Below are 17,279 nucleotides of genomic sequence, written 5' to 3'. Positions count from 1 at the left end.
TTTTCTTTAATTAGTCCAAATATATCTTGTGCAAACATAACATAACTGTCGGTCCGCTTCCCTTCCCAATTCCTTTCTTTTCATTTATTTTTTCTATTAATTTATGTTGATTTGCATTACCTTTTTTCCAAAGCATAACTTTCAACCTAAGATAGCCACGAGATTTTGACCTCTGTAAGGCCACCACACAATATTGCTTACAGAAGAAATTTATTCTACCAAACCCCTGGAAGTAGAACTGGCCAGAAAGAAATGATAAAGATTTGAAAATAGAAATACCAAGAAACACCTCTTAAGAAAGAAATGATAGATTTTGACCTCTGATGCTGACACCTCATAACTCATAAGAGCCAGATATAGCTGAGTTTTTCTGATTATCGAAAAATAAGTAGAGAAAATTGAATACGTTTCCGACCCATTTCAGCTCACACATTTCTCTTGTGATTAAGTGGGACATTAGCATCCAAACCACATGAATAATGCCAGAAAAGTTCTGGTCTTTACTGGTGAAAAAGTACATTGCAACTTCTTGATTTACTCTGTCTAGGAGTTAAGCTTCAGCTTTCCTGTTGATGGTGGATTTGTGCTTCTTGGGGTGAGTTCTCATCTGGGTTCTGCTTAATTTGCTTAAATTTCAAGTGGGGCATGTTTGGGTCTTGGATCTTTTGATTTAATACAGTGAGGAAAGTCCAGAATTTTTGTTGTTTCTTGGATTTAAGTTGGCCTTATTTATTGCAAGAACTAAAGAATTGTATTGTCTTTATTGGTTTATTTCGGTTTCTTGTGATCTACTAGCTTTGCTTATAATCTTGGCTTAGGGTAAAAGTCTGAAAAACTAGCAACTGAATGGCAAACATCACAAACTTGTGTTAGATATGCAGACACAGTTAACCGCTCCTCTGTTTAAGCATATTCTGTGATACATGCTCTGTGTCTCTAAAATTTATACCTCATTTCAGCTTTTTGATTCGTGTTTATATATGGTAACTAGGCCTTAATGTTCTTCTGTAATCAACAAGTTATGTTCTTGAAGGTTTACCGTTATTGGAAGGGACCTGTTCTTATCTTTCCTGAAATTGGTTATTTTGAGTCGGTTTTACATAGAAATTTTTTATCTTTTCTTGGATGCAACTTACCATGATAGAAGTGAAAAGCATTTCTGTTACTTTCTTATGTTAAAGCTGTATCTTTGTTAGATCTATTTAATTAAAGCTGTATCTTTGTTAGATCTATTTAATTGGTAACTTTTTCTATGACATGTTAATGTTCTGCAAGCTTTAATCAAATTCCGGATTAGATACTGTAGCATTGCACACATCTTGTGCTGAACTATGTTATAGACAAAATGATAGTCTATTTATGACTAAGAACTTTGAAGGGCTACCAAGTTTCTTTTCTCATATTAATTTCTAAAAGTATTATTGAGATAACATGTTTGATAATATCATCTATTCAATTACGTGATTGTGTTTTTCTTACAATCAATTTTTCTCAGGTGAAGCTATTTTAGTGTACTAATGGGTTGGAGGACATCTGGTGTAATCTTTCTGGTATTTCTCCCCTCAATTTTGGCACAAAATATAGGAAATGCAGTACTGCTCATTGATTCAACAGCAAAATTTGCTGAGACAGATACTAATTACATATGTGCCACCATTGATTGGTGGCCTAAAGAGAAATGCAACTATAACCAGTGCCCATGGGGATCTTCATCTCTTCTAAATCTGGTAACGATTTCAACTTCTACAGATTATTGATATCTTTAACCTCCGCAGCACACAAATCGGGTGTAATTACTATTTACAAAAGACAGTTTGTGTCTGTTTACTGAAAGTGTTTTTGTCTTTTCAGGACTTGTCTCATCCTTTTCTCTCCAACGCCATTCAAGGTTGTCTTTCTCTGCTATAAGCTTGGTCATCTCCATTTTTTGTTCTTGTTATATTGATAGTAGTTTATCAAATTTTGATCAGAAAGCAAAATAGACCACTAATCTCTTCTTTTATCAAGATTTGGACTTTAATTAGTCAGTCCCAAAATAGCCCATCAAATGAGCATGAACTTTAAGCCCTGTACATTTTGAGCATTGGTTGGCGAAGATACTGTCAAATGCCTTCCATTTGATTTCTGTTGGAAAATTAGTTTCAAAAGTTCGTAGATGTATCAGAATTGTACCAATAGATGTCTGATGTGCTATTTTATACTTCAAATTGTCAAGTGACAAACTTCACATTGAGGATAGTTTGCTAGATTGGCTGTCTTTTGATTTTTTCCATGATACTTCAAAAGCATTTGGTGATTGCTAAATTATCGATTGGTGTTTTAACAGCTTTCAAGAATTTAAGATTAAGACTTGGAGGTTCTTTGCAAGACCAAGTTCATTATGATGTTGGAAACATTTCTTGCACACCATTTGTGAAACAGAAGGATGGGTTGTTTGGATTTTCAAAGGGTTGCTTACATATGAAAAGGTGGGATGAGTTGAATAGCTTTTTCAAAAAGACAGGGTAAGATCTCATCTACAACTACATTTGAGTGTATGGCGGAAATTACTGAATTTCATTCTCATTATAAATGTATCCAACTATTTCAGAAATTCATCAAGTTCCTATTGGCATTATGTTGTTACAGAGCACTTGTGACCTTTGGCGTCAATGCACTATATGGGAGGCACAAGAATAGAAGGGGTGTTTGGCAAGGGGAATGGGATTCTAGCAATGCCCATGATTTTATTAAATACACAATCTCTAAGGGATACCATATAGATTCATGGGAATTTGGTATTCATTTCGATGACTACCTTTTCTTCATCTAATTGTATACTTAATTGTGTTTATTATATTCTAAACAAATAATAAACCTTATTGTTTCCTTATGTTTTGTTGTCGCAGGTAATGAGTTGAGTGGGAAGGGAGTTGGCGCCAGTGTTGATGCTGAACAGTATGGGAAAGATGTTTCTAATCTGAATTCTATCATCATTGAAGAGTACAAGAGTTTCCATCCTAGACCTTTTGTCTTAGCACCAGGGGGTTTCTTTGATAAGGACTGGTATTCTAGGCTCCTTCTAGTTTCAGGTCCTCAAGTTGTTGATGTCCTGACCCATCACATCTATAACCTGGGTGCAGGTAGGCAAGCATCATGAACATAGTGTAGAAATGATGATGATTTGACTGATATGATCTTTGTGTTAGCTTTCTCTGTTTTGTGGCACAAAAAGCTTAAGACATATTTGCTAATTTTTTTTGTTGTAACAATTGCGATGACCATGATAACGAGCAGGGTGCTCATGCTCTGACAAGTTTAAGTTTGTTTCACTGGAATTGAGGAAAAGGAGAAAGACTAAGAAATAATATAAACATTATGATCATTATTTTCATAAGTTTGGATTTTTCCAGATTTCAAAGTGTGGAATATCCTAAAAACTTTCCAGTGAAACAAAGATTTCAATGCACGCAAGTCATTTTTTCTATTTTGTTTAGCTTCTTAGTTTCCAATTATGGAAGAAACTTAGAAAGAAATGTTTATAGAGATCCCTTTTCAAATGGTGATGAAAAAGTTGAGTGGCATAATTGAAATACATAGAGTACATTGAAGCCTTTGGCTTTCTAATTAGAAGTGTTTGTTTTCTGTGCTTTAACTACTGAAAAAAGATCAACTAACTCTCAAGTGTTACTTTATGATTGCATCATTATTTAACGGTTCCATGATACTGTGGGCCTTAAACTTCTTTTCTGTTTCAGGAGTTGACCACAATCTTATTAATAAAATCCTGAACCCGCACTACTTGAGTAAGATAGAGGCCACTTTTGGCAATCTTAGCAGAATCATCCAGACCGATGGTCCTTGGGCTTCTGCTTGGGTTGGTGAAGCTGGGGGAGCTTTTAACAATGGTGGTCGTCATGTTTCTGATACTTTCGTTAACAGCTTCTGGTATTCTTTCTTTTGCCACATCCTTGTTCTGTGACAGAGGCTAGTAAATTTTTTTCTTACATTTAAGATGCTTCCAGTAAATGTAGTATGATTCTGAAGCGTATGGATTTCCATCAACATTTTTGCCTACCTTTTTTATGCAGGTATTTGGATCAGCTCGGTTTGGCTGCTAAGTTTGACACTAAAGTGTATTGTAGGCAAACCTTAATTGGTGGAAACTATGCTCTCCTCGACACAACTACATATGTTCCAAATCCAGATTATTACAGGCAAGGACAATTACTTTTTCAAAAGCCAACAACTTAGTTAAGAACTGAATAACTTTAATGCAACTGATACTTTTGGTATTTGAATTGCTAACGTAAGATGGATCCATTTCGTGTTGATTGTTTTGTCCGCCTATTGCATATGTTGTGGGCTTCTATAAGGACCGGACTAATTTTTCAATTTTTTCTCGTTGCCCTTTAATTTCTTTTCTGCTAAGACTTCTTTTGCTGTATGTGGTTGGGTCTTTGCAGTGCATTGCTCTGGCATCAGCTTATGGGAAGTGGAGTTCTTTCTATTGACAGCAATGAACCATACTTGCGCTCTTATGCTCACTGTTCAAAACAAAAAGTAAGTTATGATTATTCATGAACTTGATAGGTGGAAGCATTCTTACGTCTTAAAGTGGATCTAGATCACTGATAAAGTTAAGCTGTCCATATTTCTGATTGTTGTTTTTGAGATGTAGTTGACCTTCTGCATTCTCAAAGGTTGCTTTTCCTTATTTTTGTTAAGTAGAAATCATACCTTTTATCCGATTTTACGGAAATTTTATATCTTTGTTTTGCCTTGCTTAATGAGCTTCAACCAAATTACATGTCTGTGTGTGGGCCTCTGTATGGTGTTTGATGAGCATGCTATCAGTTATGCGTGAAAAATAAGCTGCTACAATGCAATAGGTTGAAAAGTTCTTTCATATGAAGTTGCTGTATTCCTTGGAGAAACTTTTCTTCAATTAAGCTAGTGGTTTGGTTGGGGAAATCTAGTTTCAGCTATAGTATCTTGTTGGCATGCGTACCATTCTAGCTGTAGATGGAGTCAATGCTTGGCGTCCGATGTAGGCATCCACTGTTGTTATCTCCTTCCCTCTCTGCCTACAAATTATCAGAAAGATTTGCTTCAAAGTCATTCTCATTAAGTTTCTACTAGCAGAAAGAAAGTTCTTTCCTGGATTGCTATAAAATCCTTACACAAATGTGCGTGCTTGTTTTGAGCTGCTTCATTTGTGTACCTGATTCTGCAATCCCCCCTGGATAGTACCCCGTGAACTTCAAGAGCTATGGTCAACCAATTTGTATTTCTGAATCCTAAAGACACTGGTTGCCTCTACAAATTATGTACTAACAACATTGGTCCTATTCATTTGGGGTATTACTTCTGGTGACATCATTTTGAAAATTAATTGAACTTGTTCTCCTAACTAGCAATGCTTTTCTTTTGTTGCAGAAAGGAGTAACTTTACTCCTGATCAATTTAAGCAATGAAACTGCATTCAGTGTCGATGTTGAATCTGTCACACATACAGACTTGCCCGTAGAAGAAAAAAACAAGAAAAAGTCTTTTCTGCATAATCTTAAGAAGACTGTTTCCTGGGTTGGAAGTAAAGCAGCAGATGAAGATCTGTTCCGAGAAGAATACCACTTAACTCCCAAAGATGGAGATATTCAAAGCAAAACCATGCTGCTAAATGGAAAACCATTAAAACTTACTGATGGAGGAGGCATTCCAACTCTTGCTCCAGAATTTGTGGATCTAAATTCTCCTGTATTCATTGACCCTTTGTCCATCAAGTTCATCGTATTGCCCAATTTTGGTGCTCCAGGCTGTAGGTGAAGCTTCTTTACTCCCCAGCATCTGTTGGTGTAAGTCTTGCTGTATTTTTATGCTAGGAGAATCATTTTGGTTTATAGTGTATATGTGTTCTTGAAGCAGTTGTAGTGAATAAACCTGCAAATGTATATCAGGTGATCGCTAGTGAAAGTAATGCAAATGTTTGCGAGAAAAAAGGCGACTACCTCTGTGAATTTACCCTTGTAATCGAATGAATCCATATCTAGTGCTGTGTTAATATGCTAGAGAATTGGACATAGCCTGATGCTGATTTCTATTCCTTGTGTTTCTCACTAATAGGTTGAGGGGACATCTTATTTGAGATTTGTTTGGTACATTCTACCAGTGATAATATTTTGCATAAACAAGTCTAGAACAAGTTTCAAGAAACTCTATGATAACTGAAAAGTGAATCCTCAGTTGACATTGAAAATGTCGATACAATTTAGTACCCGAACTTTCAACTTGTAGGCAATGGACTCAAGAGCCCCCCTTAATTGCATGGATGTATACATTGTTTGCAGAGAGTAACGCGCAACATAAACTAAAATAGTATAAAAAGCTTCCTACAAATGATTATAATAGGAATGTAAGTTAACCGAACTACTCGACCAAAGCTCACAAATAGCTTGATCTATTTGACTCAATCTCGTGAGCAGCTTGATTTACTTGATTCAAGCTCGGTGTTGACCAAATTTGAATCGAGTTTAAACTACTTAAAAATTCTTACAAGTCGAGTTCGAAAATATATTTTTAAATTCATAACCTAGGTGAGCCTAATAGTGCGTGTGTGTATATATATGCATATTTTATATATTTTATATTTTTTTATTGTGAAATGTCAATTGTATCCTTTGTTTAAATTATATGTAAAATATTAATTTTATTAGGTGAGCTCGATTAGACTAGAATAAGTTCAATTAAACTTGATTAAGCTTGATTTAACTCGAATTCGAGTAAGATAAATTGAAGTTGAACTCTTCTAAAAGCTTTACAAACTCAAACTCGAGTCAAGTTTGAACTTGACTTCTAAAAGGTTGCCGAACTTGATCCCAGTTATTTTAACTTGAGTCAAGATCGAGTAGTGCACTACTCAAACTTGGATCGATTTGAATACACCATTTGAAGCATGTTAAAGTTTTTCATAATTAACAATTAAATAAAAGGGGATTATGAGATTATTTTACATACATTGGATTTAGCTCTAGAGTTTTAAATTTAAGCTAAAACCCCTATATATAGTATCCCAAAAAAAGATTTTTTGTATTTAAGGTTATCATAAGGAAGGACAGAAAAAAAAAGGGATACTTTCAGGAACCTCCCCTAAGGTTCCTGACAATTTCACTACCCTCCCCCAAAGTTTTTAAAATATCACTTACCTCATTTATCAGTCAATTGTAGGCCTGTCAACGGTCCAAGTCTAGACCCAGACCCGGACTAGGACCAGATCCGTGAAATTATTGCGGGTACGGGTAGGGATTTAATTCCGTTACCCAGACCTGGATCCGAATCCGTTTTGTCAAACAAAAAAAAGGGGTCGGATACGGAATATAGTATTCCGGCCCGTATTAGACCCGGATCCGGATATAAATGGATTAATAATTTAAAATCTATATATTTATCAATATAATTTGATTAGGGTGATGTGTTTGAGTAAAGTCAATTTGATTTCTTTTCTTATTTTTTTTTTTGTATTAGTTAGAAATTAGTTTACAAATATATTTTTTTTCTCATTTTTATTAGAAATTGTAAGTTTTGATAAATTTTTTCGGGTAGACCCGTCGGATCCGAATCCGGAACATAGAGTAAAAGACCCGTCGGGTAAACGGGTCGGATTCGGGTCCGGTATGTTATGCCGGGTCTGGGTCTGGAATAATGAATTCTGACCCGGACCCGCCCCATTGACAGGCCTAGTCAATTGGGGTCCAATGCTTACCTCATTGATGGTCAAATGACTTTATTACCCTTGCAACTTTGGAAATTTTACATAGTTATATGGAGAAACAATTGAGCCACTTGTATTGCCATAATTTGGAATGTAAAAAACTTGAAAATCTTGAATACTAAATTTCATAATGATAACCGTTAACATTTAATATTTTTTTCTAAATTTTAGTAGTTCTTGTAATTTCGTCCCCTTAAAAAAGATTAAAATTCTTATTGAGATATTATTATTTCATAAATTTTTCATAAGAATAACAAGATGAATACAAAAATACATAAAAAAGGATAAATTGTTAATATATGTTTACAATTAGGTTTTATTAAGTAATGGATAAAGTGTAACTACACATAGTCTATTCTTTCCTTCTTTTTCAAAATATTTGTTTTTTTCTTTTCTTTGTATATGTGATCCCAACAAGATTGTTAAAATGATTTTCTCCACTTTGATTTACTTATTTTTCCATTAAAGCCATTTCTTTTCTATTCATGCAAACATTGCTTGAGAGTTGTTATTTTTTTGTTATAAATATTAAAAATTTCTTAGTAATCATGTGAAATATTGGACCTTGTAAGTGAAAGAAATAATTCACAAAAAATATTTTAGCATAGTTTATATATATTTTTTATTTATCGTGGCATTTTTTCTTGAAGAGACCATACTTTGTCTTATCCAATTCTTGTTCAAAATCTTCTAAATTCCACTAGTAAGAATTTAGGAATTCTATGTGTAAATACTGATTCAAAATTAATAAAATTTCCTCTCCAATTCTTTGATTTTGCGAGCCATTGTTACTGAATTCTACTAGGTTCATGCTAGTGTTGTAATTTGCCTCACTTACACTTTCTAACTATAGTTTTTATTTTCTATTCTTAACTAATATTCCCTTTTGATTCTAAGTCAACCAACTAGTAATAAGTTAAGGGCACTTTTGGTATGAAATATTCTTCTCACTCTTGAAATCATTTTTTTATTATTAATTGTTTTGAATTGAGCTAATTTGTTACAATAAAATTAGTTTTAAGGGAGTTTAATGATATTTTTAAAACTTTAGGAGAGGGCAGTAAAACTTTCAGAAACCTCAGGAGAGGTTTTTGAAATTATCCCAAAAAAAAAATTAAACGAATTGGAGTGGTGGATTTGCTGTAGCTAAAAAGAGAGCTGTCAGCATTCTCCTACTGGTCTATATAAGAGCCAACAATTTCAAATGGGAATTTCGCCATTTTCGTCCCTAAACTTTTACACTAAAATCAATTTCGTCCTTTATGATTTTTTTTAGCCAATTTAGTCCTTTGACTATTTTGAAGTCTCCAATGTAGGACTTTTGCGGCGGCAACACCACATTTTACATATTCTGTACAACCGACGAGGGGTATATTTGTCATTTAAATTAAATTCTTTAATTTAAATGGACTACTTCTTCTCCATGGAAATCTCATCCCATTCACCAGAAATTCACACAAACTCTCTCTCACACACACTCAATCATGAAACAAAATTCACAAGAAAAAAACAAAAAATCAAAAGCTGAGTAATATCGTACATCTACTTATTAGTGCCACTGACAATTGGGTTTGCAGGGGGAAGGGCACTGAAGAACCAGAGTGTTAGCGGCCAAGTTTTTAGAAACAAGACAAACTCATGGAGATCGGATTTCCACGCATTTTCTCTTTCCGCCCCCCGTTTTTGGTGGGTAGGGGGGGTGCGCTTCTCGCTTCTGCTTGAGCGGCTAATCTGGGATTTAAGTTTTATTGTGTTTGTTTTCTCTTTAACTTCATATTAATGTTGCATTGAAATAATGGGGCGGTTTGGGAAATGATGAGACTGTTAAACCATTTTTGTTCAGAGGCTCTATTAGATTATCTGGGTTGTGCTGAACAATCTTTTGCACATCAGTCTGATTCTGAACACCTTTAATATTTTGACTACTATTAAGGGAAAACAAATCAATTACTTTAACTTCCATTTGTTTTTTTTTTAAATAGGGGTTTTATCTTATTTTTTTCTCTTTCTCCAATTTCAGCAGAAAATTTGCCATCTGGGCGTGCATGTTTTAGTAGTTACCCGTTTTGTTTCTTTTAGTTTCCCAGTTTTTTTGATAGTACCTTTTGCCAGTTCACTACACGTGAAAATGATTGGGTTGGAGTAGATTCTGTAATTGGTAGTCATACAGGGGTGAGAAGTATTCAGCCTCATTTTGATGTTAACTATCAATTTGACGTAAAGCAGAAAGTCTTCAATTTTCTCAGCGTGGACTGAAGAATATATAATATGTGTGTGTGAAGTGAGAGTTTGTGCGAATTTCGTGAATGGGATGAGATTCCCATTGGAGAAGAAGAACTATAGTCAAAGGTGCATTTAAATTAAAGAATTTAATTTAAAATGACAGTTATACCCATCATCGATTGTACAGAATATGTAAAATATGGTGTCGCCGCTGCAAAAGTCCTACATTGGAGACTTCAAAATAGTCGAAGGACTAAATTGGCTAAAAAATATCATAAAGGACGAAATTGGTTTTAGTGTAAAAATTTAGGGACGAAAATGGCGAAATTCCCATTTCAAATTGCTGGGACCTCCGTCCTTTGCTGCATATCCATGTTGCAGCTCCACCCTCCTTCTCATAGGTGATCAGCATTCTCCACCTCTCCCCTCTCCTCCCCTTCTCTCCTCCGTAGCACCACCGTCCCTTTTCAAAGGCGGAGGTGGAGGTGGTGGTGCCAATCGGCAGCAATACCACACAAAAATGTCTATCGTTATCCCCAAAACTACAAATTATACCTGGCCTCTTTTTGTGTGTGTAAGGGACCCTCCAAAGGTCAATTCGAATGGCTTCTTTTACCACTACAAACGCAGCAACCCTTTCATGTATTCCTTGCCCATTTTGGAGCTGCAAATTCTTCTCATATTTATGCTAACTCACCTCTTGCATTATGCCCTCAAGCGTCTTGGAATTCCCAAGATTGTCTCTGAAATTGGAGTATGTGCATTGCCTTTAACATCATTTTTTCAGATTTCCCGAGTTGCATCATTTTCCAGGTCTCCTGCCAAATTATTGCTGTTTGATCGTGGGATTTTCTTGTGTTCATTCTCTAAATTTCTTGGACTAATATTGCTATGAATGCATTGTTGTGGTTGAGATTTTTGTTTGGGACTTTGGGCTCATTTTGTTTAGGCAACCTTTTCTCATAGATCTTTTAACTGACATGTTATGGAAGCAGATATGAGATGACATTAGATTCTGTTTGTGGGGAAAACCATACACTAACTGAACATGATCTGTTATTTTTGTGGCATAGGCTGGCCTAATCCTTGGAAGTACATTTCTGGGGAGAGATGAAAGATTCCAGAAGTTTTTGTTTCCCGCCAAAAGCCAAGGAACTTTGGGTGCATTTACGTCGTTCGGTTACTTACTTTTCCAGTTTATGAGCGGAGTGAAAATGGACACTGGCATGATTAGAAAAACAGGACCAAAAGCGCTAGCAATTGGGGTTCTAAATTTAGTCGTGCCCTTGGTAGCTGGTGGAATCGCTATGTTAGCGAACAGAAGCTATAATCCTAATAATGCTTACATAGGAGATCAGATTAGAAGACAACGTAACCGCTATGGAATCTTGGTAGCTCAGTCCATGACAGCATTTCCAGTTATTGCTCTCCTTCTTAAGGATCTCAAAATCCTCAACACAGAGCTTGGCCGATTAGCAATGTCTTCTGGTCTCATCACTCACTTACTTCAAGTGGCAATTACATCAGTCAACACAATATGGTTTTCCAATCTTAAAAATAAGCAGGACTACAATCAAACTCTAGATTCATTCCTTTGCATGGCTCTTGTCATCTTGATTATCTTTATCATCCGGCCAGCCCTTCTGTGGGTAGTCCAACAGACACCTAAAGGCAGGCCTGTAAATGATTTGTACATCTTCTTCGTTATCCTTCTTTGCTTTGTCTCTGGTGTTTTCTCTTATTATCTGGATGTAGGAGTGCTGTTTGGGCCCTTCATTGTTGGATTGGCTATACCTGAGGGGCCGCCTTTAGGATCTGCTTTGGTCGACAAGCTTGATACCTTTTCTTCAGGTGTGCTTTTGCCTACATTCATCACTCTGGTAACCCTGAGAACAAGTCTATCTGCACTGGCAATAAACAAATCCAGTATCATGGTGTCCATCGTACTCATGGTCGTCCCTTTCGCATCAAAGATTATAGTATGCTCCCTGGTTGCAAGATATTGCAAAATGCCCTTGAATGATTCAATAGCACTCGGTCTAATCATGAGCATAAAAGGGGTTGTGGATTTGGCTACGTACAGCTTCATAAGGGACCAAGGGGTAAGTTGGTTCCTTTTCTTCTTTATCAAATGAACAGGCAGGGTGTAGGATATCAGAATAGGAGACTTAGAAAGGTAATGTTGGCTTCAAATCCAGCATCCAATCCTGTTTTTGATAGTACCTCGTAAGGGACTTGTGTTGCACACCTGTCACAACACAAACAAAAGTATGACAGATGTTACAACGCCACAAATTAACACTTGAAATTTAGAAAAACAAGTTATCAGAAGGCAGCTTGAAAGTACAAATATCAAATCTAATTCCACCTTGTGCTTGTAACGATTACAGTCACTGATGATTTTTCCTGTATAAATTATGTCATGCAGATTATCGATCAAACGACCTTTGCTTTGTTGGTTATTTCAACAGCAGCCATAGCCATGTTTGTTCCTTCTATGGTACAATTGCTTTATGATCCTAGCAGAAAATATGCAAGCTACCAGAAAAGGAACATCATGCACTCAAGACATGGAGGTAAGCTACCAATACTTGCATGCATTCACTCATCAGACAACATTGTGGCTACCATAAAGCTACTTGATGCCTCTACTCCCACGGTAGAAAACCCCATTGTGGTCCATGCCCTTCACTTAATTGAGCTACGTGGTCGAGCCTCGCCAATCTTCATATCCCACCAAGTTCACAAGAGAACAGATATTTCTTACTCTGAAAATGTTATACATGCTTTTAAGCAATTTGAGAGAAACAACTGGGGATCCGTGGCTGTCCAAGCCTTCACGGCAATCTCTCCACGCAACCTAATGCACGAGGATATATGCACGCTTGCCCTTGATGTCCTTGCTTCCCTGATTATAGTCCCTTTCCACCGAAAATGGGGCATTGATGGATCAGTTGAATCTGAAGATCAATGTTTAAGGATGGTAAATCGCAATGTTCTCGACAGGGCTCCTTGCTCAGTAGGAATTCTCGTTGACAGAGGACATCTTGGACGTTCTGGCTCAATGACATTATCCGTGAAAGCACACTTTGTCGCTGTGATCTTTCTTGGAGGAAAGGATGATCAGGAAGCACTGACACTGGCAAAGCGTATGACCAGGAATGAGAATGTTAACCTCACCGTCATGAGATACATCTCTAAGGGTCGTGACGGTTCCGACATGGAGGATGACATGAATGACATGAAGGTGCTGTATGATTTTAAGCAAAACAGAGTTGGTCAAGGCAATGTTACTTACATTGAAAAGGTAGTAAATGATTGCCCTGAATTGGTACAGCTAGTCCGATCCATGGCTGATCAATATGATCTTATTCTAGTAGGAAGAAGGTATAATAAAGAGTCTACATTGACAAGAGGACTTGAGGAATGGAGTGAAGTTCCAGAGATAGGAGTCATTGGTGACTTGCTAGCTTCAAGTGATGTCAGACGCAGGGCTTCTGTTCTTGTTGTGCAACAGCAATTGACAACATATTAGAGCAGATGTTTCTGATTTCTTCGCTTTATGTTTCTGGGATAATTGTTTCTTGTTTTTCCTGTGAGGTGAAATAATGGGGGGGTTGAGATGGGAAGGTGATAGTATCATACAGAGATAAATTTGTGAATGTTTCTAAAAATTTAATTGAGCATGAATTTACCTTAATAATATATACACCTGATCATCAGTGTATATAAAATTTATTCATTTTAATATCATACAAAGATAAATTTGTGAATGTTTCTGAAAAGTTTATTAAACATGAATTTTAATAGATTTTTGAGATTTTCTGATTCTTTCCTATGTCTCGCATAAGATTACCAAAGATATCATGCATTTGCGATTAGATTATTCATTATTGCCTTCAAACAATATCCTCTGTCAGCACCAATTTGTTTGAATTCATTGTACAATTTCTCTTTTTTGTTATTTCGTTCTCAATTTCCATTTCTTTTTCTTCTTTACTATTGATGCTACTATTTTTTTTTTCCAATGCAACTATATGTTTTTTGCACTTTTACTCTCCTTTGAATACGTGAATGAATTCCTTTATTTGCTTAATTTAATTTCCCTAGCATTAGTGTAACATAATATGTATTTGATTGTTTTTCTATGGAATTTGATTGATTATGAGCTCTTTGTATGTTGATGCATGATATTAAAATAATTAAAATGTTCACAGCTGTCGAGCACTGTGAACCAAATTTGTTTCTCTATCAAAAAAAACTAATATTGCACAACTACCGAATTTTTTTTTTTTTTTTCTGAAAGAACTACCGAACATTGAAAACCAAAACTGCATTTCTCTCATCTTTCTAAGAAGTTACTGTTTACACATTAGAGAAGTCAATATTTTAATTGACTATGATATGGCGGTAGCATATCATTTGACATTATTATTTATAGTCTTAGGTTCCGTTTGATAAAACTGAATCTGAATTCTGAAGTCTAAATTCTGAAATCTGAATACTGAAATAATTAATTTGCTGAATTTTAAGTACTGAAAAGAAATATATGAATGTCTGAATTTTAATACTAAATTTATTTATACTGTTTGATAAATATTTATAACTGAATGCTTAATAAGTTTAATTTGACAATTTTACCCTTATATCTTTTCATTCAAAAAAGAAATAGAACCTATAATTTGATTAGCTTAAAATTGTTAGGTATAAAAATGACAATATTTATTTTTAAATCAAATTAATATAAAAGATGAAATATATTATATGAGGAGTATGGAGAAAATGTGAAAGTCATTAAAAATGGGTAAAAGAGAAACAGAAAACCGTTAGATAGAGAATATCAGGTTATTTAATTAGATAAGAATTTTGACCATAATTAACAAACAAGGGTAGATTTGGTAGATAAGATAAGGTAGTTGAAGTAATTCTATTAATTCTTATCAGAATTAAGCATTCAGTTAGAATTTTTGTACTGAAAAAAATACACACAAGTTCAGCACTGCTTAACAAATTCAGCAGATGGATTTTCATTTATCAAACACTCAAAATATCTGAATGTCTGAAAATGTTCAATTTCAGCACTTTTTTATGTTATCAAACAGATTGCGTCATTCATGCCATAATAAAACTTATAAATTCCATATGATATCAACAGTTCTTAAACTAGCACATATCTTTCATCATCACTTAAAGTTTTTGTCACAATTCTAAACATGGTTGGCTAACATGCAAAGAACTCAAGAGGCAAAAAAATAAATAAATAAACAAACAAACAAAGAGGATGTGAAATTGCTAAACCAGATAAGATAATGATGAAGATGAACAAGAAACCTACGCTATTTATAAGGAACAACATACAAGCTCTGTACATATTCGAATGCCAGCGCAACAACCTCTACACATAATTAAACACCCTCTGCTTCATTTCTTCATCTTCTATTCATTGAAATAGAAAATTAAAATCGGCACAAAATCGAGAATGATGTCTTCAAACTCGCTTAAAATTTCTAAACTCGCTTTCTAATGCCTTGGTGAATTCAATTGGCATGCCCGTGAATTCAAACACGAGCGCATAATTAAACACCCTCTGCTTCATTTCTTCATCTTTCATTCATTGAAATAGAAAATTACTAGCACAATCTTTCATCATCACTTAGTAGTACTCAGTGTAAAGTGATCAAAAGGTAAATTTGTCAATTATATTTGATTTTGACTTTTTCATATTGATTATTAATTTTAATAAAAAAAAACTAGCAGTGGTATTTTAACTCAAATAATGAGGGGATTATAAATAAGTTTTTAAACTATAGGAAGTTATACGATAAAACACCAAACCACAAGAGAATAAATGGTACTTTACTCAATATATTAATGTTTTGACTAAACATGTAGAGCACATCATGACGGAGCAACTTTCCACATTTCACTGGTTCCACGAAAATGTTATATCTAGAGTTATAGAGATCATAGACAATGAGTTTTACGTGGAAAATTATATTAGCACTCCTTAAAAAATTTCTAACACTCCATCCTCCCTTTAAAAACATAAAGGGAGGATGGAGTGCTAGAGACTTTTTAAAGAGTGTTAATAATATCTTCCATTTTATACTAAAAAAAAACTATTCAAAGATGGCTATAATCTTTATAAATGTATCAAATAAAAAGTTCTGATTAGATTATGCTCAAAAAATTCAGTAAACTCGAGTATTAAAAATATTTTAGCCAACTTTAGGGCTTCTAAAATCTCGAATAAACATCAATTCAATCAGTTATTTATATGACAAAGAAAAGGCCTTGTTGTCTAGTTTCAAACTAAGCAAAATCGGATTTTTCTACATGTTGTTCTTCTGATATCTGCGCAAGTAGCCTGCAAGCTTATATCTCACAAGTTTTGAAAATCTTAGCCCTTAGGTTCATGAATTTCTAGGCTTGCAAACTTACCCGAATTCACACCAAATATGCTCTATATCATGTAAGTTCAATGGTTAGCATAAAGCCCTCAATTTTCACCAACTTATGAAGAGTACAAACAACAGTTTCCTTGCCAAATAATTTTGAGCCATGAACATGACAAGAACATCAATCAAAACCAATGAAGTCACTGCAAAAAAAAAAATTTTTGTTTTGAACTACGAATAGTGCAGACATAATCCAAGGGTATTCGTATACTTTAAGCTGGGGAAAAGAGACATTGTTTCAAATATAACTTAGGATCTTACTTGATTATGGACCAAGGTGCTGCAATGGTGAGTCCCTCTTTTTGCCTCGAGTATATGATGTTTTCCTACTAATTTTTTATTATTTTTTTCTAACAAGAAATGAGTGAAATTTAAAAAGCAAAAAAAGGGCAGGAGGATTAGAACCAAGATCTCTTATTCCTGGACCTCAACCTAACTTACTTATTGAAATATATAGTTACAAAAAGAGGATAAGCACTTCAATAAGTATAATAGTTGCTTCAATAAGAACTTATTGAGATAGCATTACCCAGGAGGACAAGAGTAATAGTTGCCTTTTTTTTTATTATTTTTGCTGCAAAAGTCTGAGTATTACAATACGCCTCCATTGCCACTATCTCATGCCTACAGATTCCTCAATCTTTCACCAAGCCTCAATTCAAATTCGGCCTAGTTTAGTCTCATCTAAATTGCACGAGATTTGTTTCCTTGATTGCAACAAAATCCTGACAAATGTCTTTGTTTCTCTTAGGCTGCTTTAATAGGCTGGCAAACTGCCTAATCTTGCCTTGCTAGTCAGATATATAAGCTACTACTTGGTTGTGTTAGTTTGCAAGGAAAAGTGTGAGAAA

At 34.9% G+C, this 17,279-nt stretch overlaps 2 protein-coding genes and 1 non-coding gene across 3 annotated transcripts; all 3 read left to right on the top strand.

The window, feature by feature from the left end:
- Positions 1-306: 306 nt before the first annotated feature.
- Positions 307-6,119, top strand: LOC113769455 (heparanase-like protein 2). The gene is made up of 10 exons (XM_027313901.1): positions 307-595; positions 1,496-1,727; positions 1,852-1,888; positions 2,327-2,504; positions 2,629-2,777; positions 2,889-3,122; positions 3,738-3,927; positions 4,071-4,196; positions 4,446-4,542; positions 5,419-6,119. The coding sequence occupies exons 2-10, from the start codon at positions 1,518-1,520 to the stop codon at positions 5,803-5,805; spliced, it is 1,608 nt and encodes a 535-aa protein (XP_027169702.1). The 5' UTR covers positions 307-595; positions 1,496-1,517; the 3' UTR covers positions 5,806-6,119.
- A 3,432-nt stretch (positions 6,120-9,551) lies between these two features.
- LOC113769734 lies at positions 9,552-9,652 on the top strand. Its single transcript, XR_003468280.1, has one exon. It is a non-coding gene; the product is annotated as a small nucleolar RNA Z122 (small nucleolar RNA).
- A 636-nt stretch (positions 9,653-10,288) lies between these two features.
- Positions 10,289-13,505, top strand: LOC113769286 (cation/H(+) antiporter 4-like). The gene is made up of 4 exons (XM_027313748.1): positions 10,289-10,371; positions 10,966-10,987; positions 11,044-12,072; positions 12,399-13,505. Exons 1-4 carry the CDS (start codon positions 10,289-10,291, stop codon positions 13,503-13,505), a joined length of 2,241 nt encoding a protein of 746 aa, XP_027169549.1.
- Positions 13,506-17,279: the final 3,774 nt, after the last annotated feature.

This window comes from Coffea eugenioides, chromosome 4 (genome assembly GCF_003713205.1).
Source record: "Coffea eugenioides isolate CCC68of chromosome 4, Ceug_1.0, whole genome shotgun sequence".
Taxonomy (NCBI): domain Eukaryota; kingdom Viridiplantae; phylum Streptophyta; class Magnoliopsida; order Gentianales; family Rubiaceae; genus Coffea; species Coffea eugenioides.
This window is presented reverse-complemented; position numbering and strand designations above follow the sequence as displayed.